Source organism: Orycteropus afer, unplaced genomic scaffold (genome assembly GCF_000298275.1).
Source record: "Orycteropus afer afer isolate SDZICR_OR568_19922 unplaced genomic scaffold, OryAfe1.0 scaffold00038, whole genome shotgun sequence".
NCBI classification, from domain to species: Eukaryota; Metazoa; Chordata; class Mammalia; order Tubulidentata; family Orycteropodidae; genus Orycteropus; species Orycteropus afer.
Genome location: NW_006921625.1, coordinates 2,081,686 through 2,099,482, shown reverse-complemented (window position 1 = coordinate 2,099,482; position 17,797 = coordinate 2,081,686). Strand labels below are relative to the sequence as shown.

The following is a 17,797-nucleotide window of genomic DNA, read 5'->3' as shown; positions in this document are numbered from 1 at the left end:
TGCTTAAACCCAGTCAACAACCTCCAGGCTGCAGCCACTCATTGTTCCGGAACCAGCTGGGTGGGTGTGCTCTTCGTTATGACTGCCAATATGTTGCCATGGTGATGATCACGGGCTCATCACCTAGGACCAGCTCATTATGGTGAGTGATGGGATGCTTAATGAGGTGGATGACAAGACATACCCAATGACTGTTCTATCCTCTGACAAACCGTTCCTGGTGGAAAACCTTAGGTAGTCCAAGCACACATAGAGTCTCTATCTTAAAGAAAAATATGTAGACCGTGTGACTGTTCATATCTCCACAGTCCCATTGTCTTAAACTGTCCAATTTCAGAGATTGTCTGTCACTCACTGAAGAGTCAATGAGTGTCAAGGGTGGTAAGTTCAGGGACACAGGTCCTTCTTACCTGTGGTTGTTCCACCCCTTGATTTCCAAGGGTTTAGGAAAACCAAGGACAAAGGATAAAGCCAGACCTCTCTTGAGATGAGGCCAAATTCCTTACTATCCAGTTACAAGCCAACAGGTGGGTGGTGAGTGTGACCTGCAGCCGCTGGCAGGTAACTCACAACTCATCTCAACCCCTCAGTGAGCTCTTTCATCTGGCCTGGAGGCATTTCCAGGTGGGCTAAGGAAACCTAGAGGCACAGGGGCTCACAGCTCATCTCAGCCCCTCGGTGAGCTCTTCCAGCTCCTGGCATCTCCCAGGGACTATGGCATTAAATATACGGTTCTCCCATCTCCAGGCTCTGAGCCTGGCACACTTTCTCCCCAAAATCCAGAGTCAGGTTTTCAAGGACAAAGGGTCCAGCCCACCATGGCTCAGGGTTGGTCTCTGTCCACCCCATCGTGTGGTCTTTCCTGGCCACTCTGTGACTCAGCCCTGTGTCCTGGTCAGACCTATGCTGTCCCTCAGTGGAGTTGTGTCACACCTGGCTCTCCTGCCTTTTCTGTCTGAGGACTGGTTCCTGTAAACATGAACAGGTAATGTTCATCTCAGCACTTTCTCCCTTGACCCCCTGTCTCCTTGTTGGAATGCTAGTAATGAAACAGTGACCCACCATCTCCTGGCAAAGCATCAATCCCACCCTCCTGGCCTTCACTGTGCCACTTCCTTCTCTAACTGAAACCTGTGAAAGAGAAGCTGCTTCTCAGCTTCCCAAACATCGAAAAATGGCAACAAAATGAAAAAGGGAGACAGGTTCTGGAAAGGGCATCCTCCAAGGGACTCCGTGAGATGAGAATTGTTCCCACTGAAGTCCTCTTTGGGATCAGCTACTTCCATCCTGCCTCCAATGCTAGGATGCTCTTACAGAGGCTGAGCTTCTATTTAACAGGAAAAGTCCCTACAGAGTAGGTCCAGGAAGTCTGAGCAACATGGCAGCTCAAGCCATTCCTATTGCCTTCTGTGCACTTCCTGCCCCATCACGGCATTTCCACCCAAGCCGTCTGGCCCAGGACTCCCAGGCAGCTTCCTGCCAGGCCTTGCACAGCAGAGTGAAATCCAGTATACACCAAAAAAAAAACTAAACCAAACACTGCCATCAAGTCAGATCTGACTCATAGCTACTCCTCCTTGGGTTTCTGAGGTGATATCACTACAGAAGTAGATTGCCCAACCTTCTTTTCAAAGAGTGGCTGGTGGGTTTGAACCACCAGTCTTCTGCTTAGCAGTCAAATGCCTTAGGCACTATGCCAGAGATTTCAAATGTCTGCACACTAGGTACCTATTTCCTGGCTACTCTTGTTGTCATAATTTAAAGAAGAATGATGGGGAGCTGTTGGTGCCCATTTGGGGAGGAAGAGACTGAGGCTCAGAAGGACAAAGCCCTCTCTGAGCTTCCACAATTTGCACACAGCTCACAGACCATACCAGCGACTGTGGATTCCTCTACTTCTCACTGTGGACCCTATGGTAATGTCCTGAGCAGGAGCCACAAGCTTGCCAACTCTCTTTGCTTCTGTTCCTGCTCTGACCTACCCTCCCTCACGACCCCTTTCCAACAAGGGGATGGCCAAGTGGCTGTGAAAATACAAAGAGGAACATCTGAGGAAAACAGCTGGTGGGACTCTGGACTTGCTATTTGTCACTGGTCTAGTTTAGCCCAGGAGTCTCTGGGTGATGCAGATGGTCAAGCTCTTGACAACTAGCTGAAAGGTTGGTGGTCGAACCCATCCAGAGGCACCTTGAAAGATAGGCCTAGAAACAACCTTCCATGAGGTTACAACCTTTGAAAACTCTATGCATCATGTCTAAGCTGTAACCCAATGAGTCACCATGAGTTGGATTCAGCTCAAAGGCACCAAACAGTAACAGCTTCCCCCCGTTATTTACACCTCACTACTATGAACAATGGAGTCCTGGGTGGTGTACACAGTTCATGTGCTTGGCTGTGAACCAAAAGATCGAGGGTTCTAGTCCATGCAGAGGCTACTCAGAAGAAAGGTCTGGAGAGCTACCTCTGAACAATCAGCCACTGAAAGCCCCATGGGGCACAGCTCTCCTCTGACCCACACGGGACCCCTGAGTTGGGGTTGACATTACATAAACACTAGAATTGAATGGCCATTAGCAGGGCTGTCACAGGATTCAATTACATGTAATGTGGCACAGCCCAGGCAGCCAGCCCTCCTCTTCCTCACCACCATCACTGCTTTGCCTGTCCTCCTCCCCTCCTTCATATTATTACTCCTTCATCCTACTTTACTAAGTATCCCATCAGGCCCAGGTTACAAACGTATTTTGCTTATTAGTAATAAATTATATGTGCAGTCAATAACTCATTTTACAAAAATTAATTTGGGAGCTACACTACACAGTTGCACATGTAAAACCAAGTAGGCATTGCAAACCTTTGAAACACTCAGTCATTATTTCATGTCATTACTATTTTCTCATTTTTCCCCGTAAAGATTTACAATCTCCATGAGGAGCTGCCATGCACTTTAATGTTTTAATCAAAATAAAACATCTAAAGACATTTTGTTCACACTCTCCTTCTGAGCCAGACACATTTGGGGACCTGCTAGGCTTTTGTTTTTGGACACCATCTACAGGAATGTATCTGTGTTCTGAGGATGGTAGGAGGCCATGGAGAGGGCCTTGAGGACATGGCCAGGCTGTCATCCTGGCAGTGGGACACAATGGTCATACCAGATGAGCCAGCTTGCCCACATGAGGGCATGGCCTCCACCTGCAAGTATAAGAGCCAGGCCAGCCCCAAGAGGTCCTCAGGCCCCAGATGTGGGACTATCATTGACTAGCTGCCCCAAACCAGGACAGCATTTGAGGAGCCTGGGGCAATACTGAACACCTATACCTCCAGCCAACCACAACTTTCCTAGGGTGTGTTTGAGGGCTTCCTACTGCAACCTGCAATTCCTTTCTTGTCAATCTGGTCCATACTGGGCTTGGAACTCTGATATTAATTAAAACACTGCTACCACCACTGCCACCATCATCACCAATAACACCACCATCAACATTACCACCACCACCACCATTGCCACCATCACCACCAACACCACCATCACAACCAACACTATTGCCACCACCATCACCATAAACACCACCAACAACACTATCGCCACCACCAACACCATCATCATCACCACCACCTGCATGCCCATCACCTCCACCACCATCACCACTACAATGACTGTCACCTCCATAGTCATCACCACCATCACCACCACTGTCACCACTATTGCAACTCAGAGCCCAGAGCCTTAATCTGCACAAGGCCCTGCACTAAGTCTCTTTACTACATTATATCCTTTAATTTTCCTGTCTACCCTCTGAGCTCTAAATATGCTACATTTTATAATGATGAACTAAGGTACAGAGAAGCTAAAGACTCTCCTAAGATCAGCTTTGAACTGATAAAGCTTAAGTTAGAACCACAGACACATAACTCCAAACCCTCTTCACCACAACCTCTAAGCCCTAGCCACTTGTCTGGAAACTTCACTCTGTCCAGTCCTAACCAGTGCTGACCTGCCTGTCTCTGGGTCAGATATCTTATTTCTAGGTCTACCAGCTAGGGTTGTCTGGAAGAGCACACCCCCACTGGCCCCAACTTCCCTTTTTCCTGCAGACTGGACCCATGCCCTGTTGGATGTTACTGCCTCCCCAAGCCCAGCTAAGGTGTCACAGTGCACTGGACAGTAGTTGACTCCTCATAGCCCTGGTTCCAAACACTTGCCCTACCTCCCTAGTCTCTCCAGAGACTCTGTCCCTCTGAGCTCTGCCTTGAGAGAGGACTGTCATGCTTTATCTAGGTCCCTAGGACCAGCCCATGGCTAAGGTCTGAGTATAAGGCCATGGGACCAGGGAGAACCCACGGGTCAGAGAGGGGAATCCAATGGAAGTCAGACACAGGCCAGCCTTCAATGTGGAAGTCAAGATCAGCAAAGGTCCAGCATGCCCTGGGGAGAACGAGGCCAACCCCAACTACCAAGCCCAAGCACTTCAAAGGATGGGGTCACCAGGCCTGAGGTACTAGCCACAAGATACAGGCTTTAGGCGGGATGTCTTCCCCAGACCGGTGCTCCCTTCTCTCTCTCTCTGCCCTCTCCCCCCTTTCTTTCTCCCCATCTCTGTCTCCCTCCCTCCTGCTACTCACCTTCCCTCCTTGTTTTTCTCTCTCCCCTTTCTCTTCCCTTCTCCTCTCTTTCCCTTTCTCTCCCCTCCTCTCTCCCTTCTTTTATCTTTCTCCCTCTCTGCCTTCACTTGGGAAGAGCAGGGGAAGGCTGAGCCAGTGGTCTCCACCACAACCCACCAACAGAAAGACACACTTGTCTACCAGCTGGGGTTGTCTGGAAGATGCACACCCCTACTGGCCCCAAGAGGCTCACGGTAATTCTCAGCCTTCTGGACAAGGTGACATCTACTGCTGAGGAGAAGCAGCCTCGGACCTGCCTAGGCGGTGATCCTGCCAGGAATGCCCCCTTTTCCTTGGTTCTTCTGTTTAAGGCCTCAGGATGATCCTCATACCCTTGGAAGTCAACCCCCTAACTTCAGGGCCTATCACCCTGAGGAGCCAGGCTCTCAAAGCCTTGGAGACAGAGACAGTTTCCAGGCTTGTGTCCAGTGTTTCAGAGAGTCTAGCATTCCTGCAGAATCTGGCCACATGGCCCTGCCCTCAGGGGAACCTTGCCTTCGGGGAAAACACAGCCCCCCTGCTCAGTCTCTGAGCTGCTCCTCTTCTGATCAGACTAGTGAATTACTGGTTACATTTGGGAAATGAATTACAGCCTTGATGCCATTCATTTTAAAGGGGAAATGTTTTAGAAGGGGCCAATGAAGTGGAAAGACAGAATCATAGAACGAGTCATTGGTAGTGCAAAGTCCAAGAGCTCCCAGCTCAGGCTCCACATTTGCCAGAAGTTCTGGTACTTCTGTGAATAATGCAGGGTGCACAGTGGGGTCTTCCTTGTTTCACACCCAGTGGTGGTGAGAAGCAAAGAGGGGCCCAGGACCCAAGACAGCAGAGCAGAGGTTCAGCCAGAAAAGCCCACTAGCCAGAACATTTAAGATGGCTTCCTTCATGGGTATAACCTGAGTTACCAGCAGCACAACTGTCAAATGCCACTGACAGGGCTCAGGAATGACAGACAAAGGACAGGGGCCCCTGGAGGTAGTCTCTGGCCTGAGAATGGGATCCAGCCCCAGGAGATCCAGGACGGCCTGTCCACTTGCCCACAGTTCCCTCTGGAACTTACGGCAGCTGATGGCATCCATTTCTCTGACCAAAAAGAACTACTTGAAGAGTGTAAAAAGTAAAAGTAATCAAAAACAAACCAAAACCAAACATACTTCCGTTGAGTCGGTTCTGACTCACAGTGACCCCTCCTTGGGTTTCAGAGGCAGTGTTTCTACTGAAGTAGATTGCCCAACCTTCCTTCTCAGAAGTGGCTAGTGGGTTTGAACCTCCAGCCTTCTGGTTAGCAGTCAAATGCCTTAGGCACTAGGCCACCAGAGTAATCAAATGAGCAGAAACTTACACAACATTATTTCTTAAATAAAATAACCATTTTGCTATTGCTGAGAAGATGTAAGGCAATCCACAGATCTGTATCTTGTTTCTTTCCTGGGTTCTGAAGAAACAACTATAAAACACAGAAACTAGTACCATGCAGATAGAAACACATGTACAGCCACTTATTCCCTGTGAAGCCACCCTTGTCCTGGGCGGTCAGTGGCAAAGGGAAAGAAGTTCGGAGAGAAGGGCCTGAGCTCAACCCCCAGCTCGCCTCTGGCTGTGTGTCCTCTGTGCCTCAGTTTCCCCATCTGTAGAGATGTCACAGGGGACAGTTAGTATCTTCCCCATGTGGCTGTTACAGAGCTAGCTGGGTGAATATTGAGAACTCTGTCTGCTCTGAAGCAGGTGTTGGAAGTTGTTAATATTACTATTATTTTCAGGTAGTATTATTTAAAAGTTCCACAGGAGAAACCCAGATTTTGTTAAAGGCATGGTTTCCTATCATGAGTGGGCTTAGAGGGAAGAACTCCATTTCCATGCAGGAAGCTCATGGGTATACATATTGCTGATACTTCCCAGCTGAGTTTAATTGCTGGCTTTCTCCTTGGTCTACCTAAGTTCAAAGTGCCTCTGAGACTCAAGTGTGCAGTGTGGCCACATCATCCTAATCACAAAGGTATGCGTGATAGACCATTCTCATTTCTGGAGCGAGGATGGCTGAATGTTCTCTTGTGCAAATGTCCAGTCAGCTGAGGTTGTCCATGGTATCTGACTACTGATGCCATCGCAAGAAAGATGTCCTCCCATCATCTTCAGACTCATAACACAGTTTCTTCTGCAAGGTTTTAGGAAAAGGTCAATTCTTGAAGGCAGCAGTTTTTTCAGGGTCCACATTCATGGCCTGATTTTAAGAGTATCCCAAGTACATGACTGGAAATTTCAGTCATCTAGCCCAAGTGCATGATGGGAAGTTTCTTCACCTAACCCTAGTGCATGATGGGAAATTTTATAAATCTAACTCAAGTATATGATGAGAAATTTCGTGCATCTCATTCAAGTGTTGTTGTTGTTGTTCTTAGGTCCATTGAGTTGGCTCTGACTCATAGCAATCCTACGTACAATAGAATGAAACACTGCCCAGTTTTGCACCATCCACATGATTGGTGTACTTTAGCCCATTGTTGCAACCACTGTGTCAATCCATCTTATTGAGAGTCTTCCCTTTCTTTTTGCTGATCTTCATGCATGTAGCTTAAATTGATGATGAGAAATTTCACTGATCTTGCTCAAATACATAATGGGAAATTTCCTTCATTTACAGTTGGTATCTCTAAGATAAAACTTATTAGACCCAACCTAATGAGCACGTGATTAAGTTTAGCCCCCAAGGTGGAATGGTGAACAGAAGAGGTGAGGCTCCAGGAGATGTGACAAATGCTTGTAGACAGTTTTCTGAGTCAGGATATCAGACGACATATAGCACTAGGCAAATCAGCTGCAAAGGGCCTCTTTCAAGTGCAGAGAAGCAAAGATGTTTCCTTGAGGACTAAGGTGTGCCTGACACAAACCATGATATGTTCAGTCACCTCATATGCATGTGAGAGCTGGCCAGTGAATAAGGAGAATGGAAGAAGAATTGATGCTTTTGAGTTGTGGTGCTGGCAAAGAATGCTGAAAGTACCATAGACTGCTAAAAGAACTAACAAATCTGTCCTGGAGGAAGTGCAGCTGGAATGGTCCTTGGAAGTAAGAATGGCCAGACTTCGTTTCACATACTTTGGTCATGTCATCAGAAGGGACCATTCCCTGGAGAAGGATGTCATGCTTGTTAAGGTGGAGGGTTGCGAAAGGGGGGAAGGTCCTCAACGAGATGGATTGACATGGTGGCTGCAGCAATGGGCTCAAGTATAGCAAATATAGATTGTGGAGCTGGCGCAGGACTGGGCAGTGTTTCATTCTGCTGTGCGTAGGGTCGCTATGAGTTGGAGATGACTCGACGGTGCCTAACAACAACCACTCTGATCCCCACCTGAAATCGCATCTTTAGTTTGCACAATCAGGCATTTACTGTTCCAAGGTTCTTAATTATACTTGAAGCCATCAAATTAGGCCTATTTATGGGCCATTCAAAAACAGCTAATTAACGGCTCATGATCTCAATTCAAAGTGAGAGATGCAGCCCCAGCTTGACAAGGTTGAAGGTGTTGTGCATGGGGCCACACCCAGTACACATTTTATAGGGAGGTTCGAGCCTCCTCACAGTTGGGACATGACCGTCAGCTGCACACAGACACTGAAGACTTTAATCACCAATCAGCCCCAAAGTGCCTCTCTCCACCCTGCGAAGCAGGCAACCAAGGAAAACCATTCCTCAATCAGCCGCAATCAGAGCTGATCAACAGTGAGGGGGGCAGTGTGGTCACATGGGGCAAAGACAGTGCTGCACAGTCACATAGGACAGTGACAGCGGTGGAGGACCTGAGGGTGGTGGACTCAAGCCTGTTCTTCTCTGGACCCAGGATAGCTTCCTATCTTTTGCTACTCAAATCCACCCTGTACACCTAGACTTGGCCATCTGGGGGCTGCAGCTGGTATCACACACTCAGGCCTTGTCCCTGTTCTGCTCTCTCCCTTCTCTGGTCCTCACCTCACGTTTGACCTGATGACAGTGCCACCCATCTCAGGCCTGTCCAATACCCCTCTACCTCTTGGATTGGAACTCTCTACTCCCTGAGTAGAGCCACCCCTTCTAGGGCTCGCACTTTTTGTTTAAACCTCCCATTTTCTCCAGCAGTGAGTGTCAAGAGGAAAAGGCTGGACCTCGTTCACATCTGGGTTTCCCACAAAGCTCATCACTGTCTTTAGCCCCCATGAGTACTAGATACCATTTCCGGGGGCAGGCTACAGTGTTGCTGAGAGAGGAGTATTGACACATCAGTGTGTCTGAGATGGGGTGGCTGGCAGCAGGGACAAGCCGTGAAAGGCCAAGTCCCCAGATGACTGGTTGGACTCACTGATACTCCTCAAATGGTCAACCATGATGCCAGGGAGAAAAACATCAGTGTGACCCAGAGGCCAAGGAGGACATTTAGTTACATTTATTCACTGTACAAGCACACCAGGCCCTTCTGCTGTGGCACCTTTCAAAAGCCTTAATTAATTAACATCATCTCATTACATACTCCTAATAACCTTATTGGTAAACCAGTTGCTGTGCAGTTGCTTCCAACCCATGGAGACGACTGTGGCTGGTGCAGTGACTCTTGGTGATATAAATGGTTAACATACTCCACAGCTAATTGAAAGGCTGGTGGTTTGAGTCCACCCAGTAGCACCTTGGAAGAAAGGCCTGATGACTTACATCCAAAAAATCAGCAGATGGAAACCCTACGGAGCACAGCTCTACTGACCCACATGTGGGGTTGCCATCTACTGAGGGCAGAAACTATCAAACAATATCTTTAATATCACACGCAAATAAAATTTTGCTGAAAATGGTTGTAGTAGAACATAGACAGGGAACTGCCAGAAAATCCAGTCAGATTCAGGAGAGGACCACAGAAGGAGGGATACCATTGCTGATGTCAGATGGATCTTGGCTGAAAACAAAGAATACCAGAAAGATGTTTACTTGTGTTTTATAGACTATGCAAAAGCATTTGATTGTGTGGATCATAACAAATTATGGATAAGACTGTGAAGAATGGGAATTCTAGAACAGTTAATTGTGCTCATGAGGAATCTGTACCTAGGCCAAGAGGCAATAATTTGAAAGAACAAGAGGATATTACATGGTTTAAAATCAGGAAAGACGTGTCAGGGTTGTAATATTTTACCATACTTATTCAATCTGTATGCTGAGAAAATAATTCAAAAAGCTGGACTATATGAAGAAGAGCATGACATCAGACATCGGGATTAGAGGAAGACTCATTAGCAACCCGCAATATTGCAGATGACACAACTTTGCTTGCTGAAAGTGAAGCACTTACTGATACAGATCAAAGATTACAGACTTAAATATGAATTACACCTCAACAAAAAGAAAACAAAATTCCTCACAATTGGACCAATAAGCAACATCATGATAAATGGAGAAAAGATTAAAGTTCTCAAAGATTTCATTTTACTTGAATCCGCAATCAACACCCATGGAAGCAGCAGTCAAGAAATCAAACAACGTACTGCACTGGGCAAATCTACTGCAGAAGACCTTGCTATAAAAGAGTAAAGATATCACCTTGAAGATTAAGTTGCACCTGACCCAAGCCATGGTCTTTTTAATCTCCTCAAATGCATGAGAAAGCAAGACAATGAGTAAGGAAGAACAAAAAATTGATGCATTTAACTTATGATGTTGATGAAGAATATCAAATATACCATGGCCTGCCAGAAGAACACACAAATCTGTCTTGAATGAAATGCAGCTGCAATGCTCTTTAGAAGGGAGGATGATGAGACTTTGTTTCTCATACTTTGCTCATGATGTCAGGAGGGAGTGGTTCCTGAAGACAGATATCATGATGTACATGGTCAGTGAAAAAAGAGGAAGACCCTCAATGGCACGGATTGGCACAGAGGCTGTAGCAACGGGCTCAAGCATGGCACTGATGGTCAGGATGGCGCAGGAAAGGGTATCGTTTCATTCTGTCGCACATGCAGTCGCTAAGAGTCAGAACCATCTTGATGATATTAACAATAATGACGTTGGTAGGCACTGTTATTTCTCCATTTTGCAGATGGGAAAGTTGAAGCTCAGAATCACATTCAGTAGTTGGCCCAGTATCACGCAGTAAGTGAAGAGGCTGGGATTTGGCCCAGATCTGCTCCCTCTGGTTCTGTCCTGAACTAACACTCACCTTGTCCAACCATGCTCCCTACTCCTACATTTCCTATTCAATGGGATTTTAGTTAAAAACAATGTTGGTCCTAACCCACTAATGAGTTCTTCAATTTCTTATTGTTTGATAATCTCTAGACCATAAGCCCTCCAAAGCTCTTGCCAACCCTGTGTCTTGTAATTTCCAAGTTAAATCTATATCACACCTTGGGGAACCAGAAGTAAATAGCTAATCAGACAAGAGGGTTTTTAAGTCCATGGTGGCATTTAAAATGGGGGACTCACCACTAGATAAAGATGAACTAAAGGAGAAAATTATCTTAACAGGTATTTAAACAGAACTGGAAATTTAAAACTCAATCCTGTTTGATTAAAATTGAATAAATGTAATTGGTGAAAACATAGAACTTGGAGTCTGTGGAGGTCCCATGGGTGTTGACGAGATGAGCAGGTCCAGCCAGCAGAATCGCTGAAACTCAGCCTGTACGGTGCTGCAGAGAACAGATCCCAGGCGAGCATCACACTTTAATGGATGGGACTGTGAGAATCTGGTGTTCTCTGGAGATACCTGGGGCAGCATGTGGGCTCTGAGGAGTCTCTCCCAGCCTGAGAGACAGTCACTCACTGCCAGAGAGGAGATGCAGAGAGGCAAGGGAGGAAGGAGGGAGGCAACTGATGATTTTAGAGAAAATCGCTGAGGATGGGGAAGAAAGTTTTCATGGCCCAAGGGTTTATGCTGACATCTAATGGACTGGACTTCTAAAAGCTACCCAAAGGCAAAGACCAAATGCAGCATGTTGAAGGGAAACTGAAAACATTTCACATGACAAAATTGCACGACCAAGAAAAAAGATGGAGGACAGACTTCAGTGTCCAGTCATGTGATAGATCACGCCCAGAGGGGAAGCCACAGGTAGTTCACTCTGCACCCAAGGGGCAGCTGAGACTGTGTGCCCCACTTCAAAAAACCCAGCCAGCCAGGTGGTATGGCAGGCAGGGCAGGGCAGACAGACAGCTCTGTCCTCACACAAGCCTGGGAGTTAGAGAACCAATGCATTTTAAGTAAAAATCACTTTATGTTAGCAAAATCCAGATGGTGTCACCAGCAAGCCAGTTCCTGATTGTTCTGTCTTTGTTAAGTTTGACAAAGACAAAAATGGTCCCAACACTACAAACCAAGTCAGGGAGATGAGGTAAAGACAGAAATATGTTAGGTATGAGGCAACAGCGAGGGGTGGAGACTGGGGCAAACATGAGCTGTAGAGAGCCTGTAGGCTCCACTGTGGAAGCTTTAAATCCACAGAGATCTGTACAAGGCCCAATCCCAGATCATCTGTTAATTTGTCAAACTGTGGTGGTTTGTGCGTTACTGTGATGCAGAAAGCTGTACCACTGGTATTTCAAATACCAGCAGGGTAACCTATGATGGCCAGGTTTCAGCAGAGCTTGAAGACAGACAAGGAAGAAGGACCTGGTTATCTATTTCTTAGAACAACTGGCCAATGAAAACCTTACCAATAACAGCAGAACACTGTCTGATATGGTGCCAGAAGAAGAGCCCCTCAATGGAAGGCACTTAATGTGACTAAGGAAGAGCTGCCTCCTCAAAGTCGAGTCCACCTTAATGACCAGGATGGAATAAAGCTTTGAGGACCTTCATTGGCTGATGCAGCATGACTCAAAATGAGAAAAAATTAGCTGCAAAAACTGATTAGTAATAGGAATGTGGAATGTACACAAGTATGAATTTAGGGAAATTGGAAGCCATCAAACATGAAATGGAATGCATAAAAATCAATATACTAGGCATTACTGAGCTGAAATAGCTTGGTATTAGCCATTTGGAATCAGGCAAACATATGGTGTACTATGCTAGACATAATAAATTGAAGAAGAATGGAGTCAAATTCATCACCAGAAAGAACATTTCAAGATCTATCCTGAAGTACAACACTGTCAGTGATATAATGATGATCATACACCTACAAGGAAGACCAGTTATTCAAATGTACACACCAACTTCTAATGCCAAAGATGAAGAAAATGAGTTTTACCAACTTCTGCTGTTCCAAAACAAGCAAACATGCAAGCATCCATTAATATATGCAAGATGTATTAATAATTACTGGTGATTGGAATCTGAAAGTTGGAAACAAAGAAGCAGCATCGGAAGTTGGAAAATGTGACCGTGGTAAGAGAAATAACACTGGAGATCATGTGATAGAATTTTGCAAGACCAATGACTTATTCATTGCAAATGCCTTTTTCAACAATAGAAACAAAGTTCTTATATGTGGACCTCGCCTGATGAAATACACAGGAATCAAACTGGCTACATCTGTGAAAAGAAACTATGGAGAAGCTCAATATCATATCAGAGCAAGATCAGGGGTCCATGGCGGAACAGACTATCAATTATTCCTATGCAAGTTCAAGCTGAATCTGAAGAAAATTAAAACAAGTCCACAAAAGCCAAAGTATGACCTTGAGTATGTCCCACCTGAATTGAGACCACCCCAAGAATAGATTTGCCACATTGAACACCAATGACCAAAGGCCAGATGAGTTGGGGGAGAGCATCAAGGACAGCATTAGAGAAGGCAAAAGGTCACTAAAAAGACAGGAAAGAAGGAAAAGACCAATGCAGATGTCAGAAGAGATGTTGCAACTTTATCTTGAACATGGAGCAGCTAAAGTGAACAGAAGGAATGGTAATGCAAAGCAGCCAGACAGAAGATTGCAAAAGGGCTCAAGAAGACAGAGTCAAGTACTATAATGAACTGTGCAAACCCTTGGAATGAGAGAACCAAAGGGGAAGGACACACTCAGTAGTTCTCGAACTGAAAGAAGTGAAGAAAAACTTCAAGCCTCAATTGCAGCAGTGAAAGATTCTACAGGCAGAACATTGAACTAGTCAGGAAGAATCAAAAGAAGATGGGAGGAATACAGTCACTGTACCAAGAAGAATTGGTTGACATTCAGTTGTTTCAGGAGATGGAATATGCTCAAGACCCAATGATAATAAGGAAGAAGTCTGAGCTGCGCTGAAGGAATTGACAAAAAACAAGGCTCCATTGACAGAATGCCAACTGAGATGTTTCAACAAATGGATGCAGCATTGGAAATGGTCACTCATCTGTGATAAGAAATGTGGAAGGCAGCTCCCCAGCCAACCAACGGGGAAAGACCCATATTTGTGCCCATTCCAAAGAAATGTGATCCATTAGGATGCAGAAATTACAAACAATATCATTAATAACATACATAAGTAAAACTTTGTGGAAGATAATTCAAAACAATTGCAACAGTACATAAACAGAGAGCTACCAGAAATTCAACATGGATTCAGAAGGAGACATGGAACTAGGGATCTCATTGCTGATAGCAGATGGCTATTGATCAGAAGCAGAGGGTATCAGAAAGAGGTTTACCTGTGTTTTATTGACTATGCAAAGGCATTCAATTATGTGAATCATAACAAATGATGGATAACATTCCAGAACACTTAAGTGGGCTCATGAGGAACCTGAACATAGATCAAGAGGCAGTCATTTGAACAGAGCAAGGAAATACTGTGTGGTTTTAAATCAGGAAGGGTGTGTTCAGGGTTATATCTTTTCACCATATTTATTCAATCTGTACGCTTAGCAAATAATCTGAGAAGCTGGACTATATGAAGAAGAATGAGGCATCAAGGTTGGAGGAAGACTCCTTAACAACCTATGCGGAAGACTCCTTAACAACCTATGCAGATGACACAATCTAGTTTGCTGAAAGTGAAGAGAACTTGAAGCACTCACTGATGAAGATCAAAGACTACATACAGCCTTCAGTATGGATCACACCTCAACACAAAGAAAACAAAAATCCTCACAACTGGAGGAATAAGCATCATGATAAGATTCAAGATTGGAAAAAAGATTGACGTTTTCAAGAATTTAATTTTACTAAGATCTGCAATCAAGGCCCATGGAAGCAGCAGACAAGAAATCAAAGGATGTACTGCATTGGGCAAATCTGCTGCAAAAGACTTCTATAGTGTTAAATGCAAAGATGTCACTTTGAGGACTAAGGTGTGCCTGACCCAAGACATGGCATTTTCGACAGTCTAATATGCATGGGAAAGCTGGACAATGAATAAGGAAGACTGAGTAAGAACTGGTGCATTTGAATTATGGTTTCAGTAAAGAATATTGAATACACCATGGATTGGCAAAAGAACAAATCTGTCTTGGAAGAAGTAGAGACAGAATGCTCCTTGGAAGGGAGGATGGTGAGACATGGCTCACATGCCTTGGAGATGCTATCGGGTGGGCTCAGTCCCAGAGAAACGCATCCTGCGTGGTGAAGTAGAGGGTCGGTGCAGAAGAGGAAGCCCCTCTATAAGACAGACTGACCGGTGCTGGGCAACCATGGGCTGAAACACAGCACCAATTATGCGGGTGACACAGGACGGTGCAGTGTTTTGTTCTGTTTTAAGGATCACAGGGTCACCATAAGTCAGAACTAACTGGGCAGCATCTAGCAAGAACAGCAACAAGAATTGTCCCAGATTCTACAACTGCCTGCAAATTGCACGACAGTGAGGCCTTAAATTTGACCAATATTTTGACTCTTCCAAGAAGCTGTTTGGAGCCTCTCAGTAATAAATGACTATGGCTGTATTTGGAACCTCTAAAGCAGATTGTATTGTGGTGTTCTTGACAGCGGCGGGTCGAGAACTGCTTTCTGACACTTAATGGCTTTTTCTGCCATTTTTGGATTCTGAAAGGAGACACAAAAGCACAAATTACAGGCAATGGTGCTCAGAAAACAGCCTGACAAATGTGAGATCTGGCCCCCACTGAGACGGTGGCCTATAGATCCTGACACCTCTATTAAGGTGTGACTCATGCTGAGTGCATGTCAGGCACAAGTGGCATGTCACAGGCACTGTCCTAGTCTCTCTCTCTCAGTCAGAGAAGGGCATCCCAGCACAGCCTGGAGAAGGAGACACGCTTACTGAGAGACGGGTGGTTTTTCCAAGTGTGCCACCCAGGCCTTAATGCAGTCCTGTGATGCCCTCATCCTGGGCTCATGACACCCACCCATCCCTCCCCTTTGCACCCGATGGCCTTGGGGCTCATCCCACCTAGCCAACAGTCTACAGAGCTGCGCTGTCTTGGCTGGGAGGCAGGAAGGAGGAGAAGAATGGGGAAGGCTAGAGCAGAGGTTTGGTCCCAGACACTGGCTGAGAGTCCACACACCCAACTACTCCTCCTAACCCAGGAACAGCCTTGGGGTGGCCAGAAACCTGACGGTGATCCACGTGCTTCCTCAGTACCAAGTGCGAAGACGACTGTCCCCAGGCCAAATTTTGCTTCGATCTGGCCCCCAACCACGCTGGTGCTTCGTTCCAGGGACAAACAAGACCACTTCCCAAAGGCCGGGGCCACAGTGCACCCTGGTGCCGGCCACTGCTGGACAACCAGCGCCTGGCTCCTCCCCCTTCACTTCTCTCTTCTGCAGAACCCCCTCACTTTCTCTGTCTCTTAATTGCTACCACCTGCTGCATTGATTTTAACTGTTTTAACAGGACATGACTCTTGCTCATATTTCCAGATATAGTACTTTGAGTGCTACAGTGAAAAGTGCCAAGCCATATAATGGATAAACAAATTGTTAGAAATTCTGTTTTTTTTTTTTTCCTTGTCCCTTGTCAGCTCTACTGTACACCTGGGAATTCTTACAGATCATACAAATACACTTATAGGACCATTGTCTGCCAACCCTATACATGGTCTTCAGTACGCTCCTGACTTCATAGGCATACTTAATAGTTCAGCCTGTCCACCCATCTATCCACCCATATACCCATGTTTGCCTTCACTGACAACGCAGTACTGTATGTGCAAAAGGGTTCATCTTTGTTGTCTGTACCTCCCATATACCTCTCTATGTCTTCCTCTTCCTCAATGCCACCATGTTGATCACTCACATTTGGTACATTGCTCTTCTCTTCACCCAAATCAATACTTATCTCTACCTACGTAACAGTGTTCCCTACCCTACCCTCCCACCCCTGGTAACCAACAAAAAAAATTCCTTCCATAGTTAAACATTTCTTAGACCTTTACAATAATGGACTAATACAATATTTGTCCTTCTGTAATTGACTTATTTCAGTCAGCATAATGTCCTCCAAGTTCATCCACATTATGCTGTGTTTTGCAGATTCTAGATTATTCTTTAGGGTTGCATAGTGTTCCACTGTGTGTATGTACATAGTTTGGTTATCCATTCCTCAGCTGATGAACACCTAGGCTGTTTCCATCTTATGGCTATTGTAAATAGTGCTGCGATGAACATGGGTGTGCATATGTCTGTTCTTGTCATGGCTCTCACTTCTTTAGGAAATATACCTAGCAATGGAATAGCTGGGTCAAATGGTATTTCTAATCCCAACTTTTTAAGGATTCACCATACTGCTTTCCACAGTGATTGTACCATTTTACAGTCCCACCAGCAGTGTATGAGAGTCCTAATCTCTCCACATCCTCACCAGCATTTGTTATTTTCTGTCTTGTTGAACTTTGTTGCTAGTGCTGGAACAAGATGGTATCTCATTGTTGTTTTGATTTGCATGTCTCTAAAGGCTAATGATCGTGAGCATTTCTTCATGTTTGTTGGCTGCTTGAATACCCTCCTTGGTGAAGTATCTATTCCAGTCTTCTCCCCATTTTTTAATTGGATTATTTGTCTTTTTGTTATTGAGGTGTTGAGTTTTCTATAAATTCTAGAGATAAGTCCCTTGTCAGATATGTCATTGCCAAATATTTGTTCCCAATCTGTAGGTTCTCTTTTGACTCTTTTGGAAAAGTTTCTGGAAGCACATAAAAATTTAATTTTTATAAGGTCTCTTTCATCTAGTTTCTCTTCTGCTGTTTGTGCATTTTGGGTTATGCTTGATATAGTCTATTTATACCTTATATT

At 45.3% G+C, this 17,797-nt stretch overlaps 1 protein-coding gene across 1 annotated transcript in view; it reads right to left on the bottom strand.

Moving 5' to 3' along the window:
• Positions 1–17,797, bottom strand: part of TCERG1L (transcription elongation regulator 1 like) — a 219,229-nt gene that overhangs the window by 99,646 nt on the left and 101,786 nt on the right. Inside the window, exon 11 of the mRNA XM_042780403.1 lies at positions 5,134–5,155. Coding sequence (XP_042636337.1) covers positions 5,134–5,155 — 22 coding nt within the window. The remainder of the gene's footprint in view (positions 1–5,133; positions 5,156–17,797) is intronic.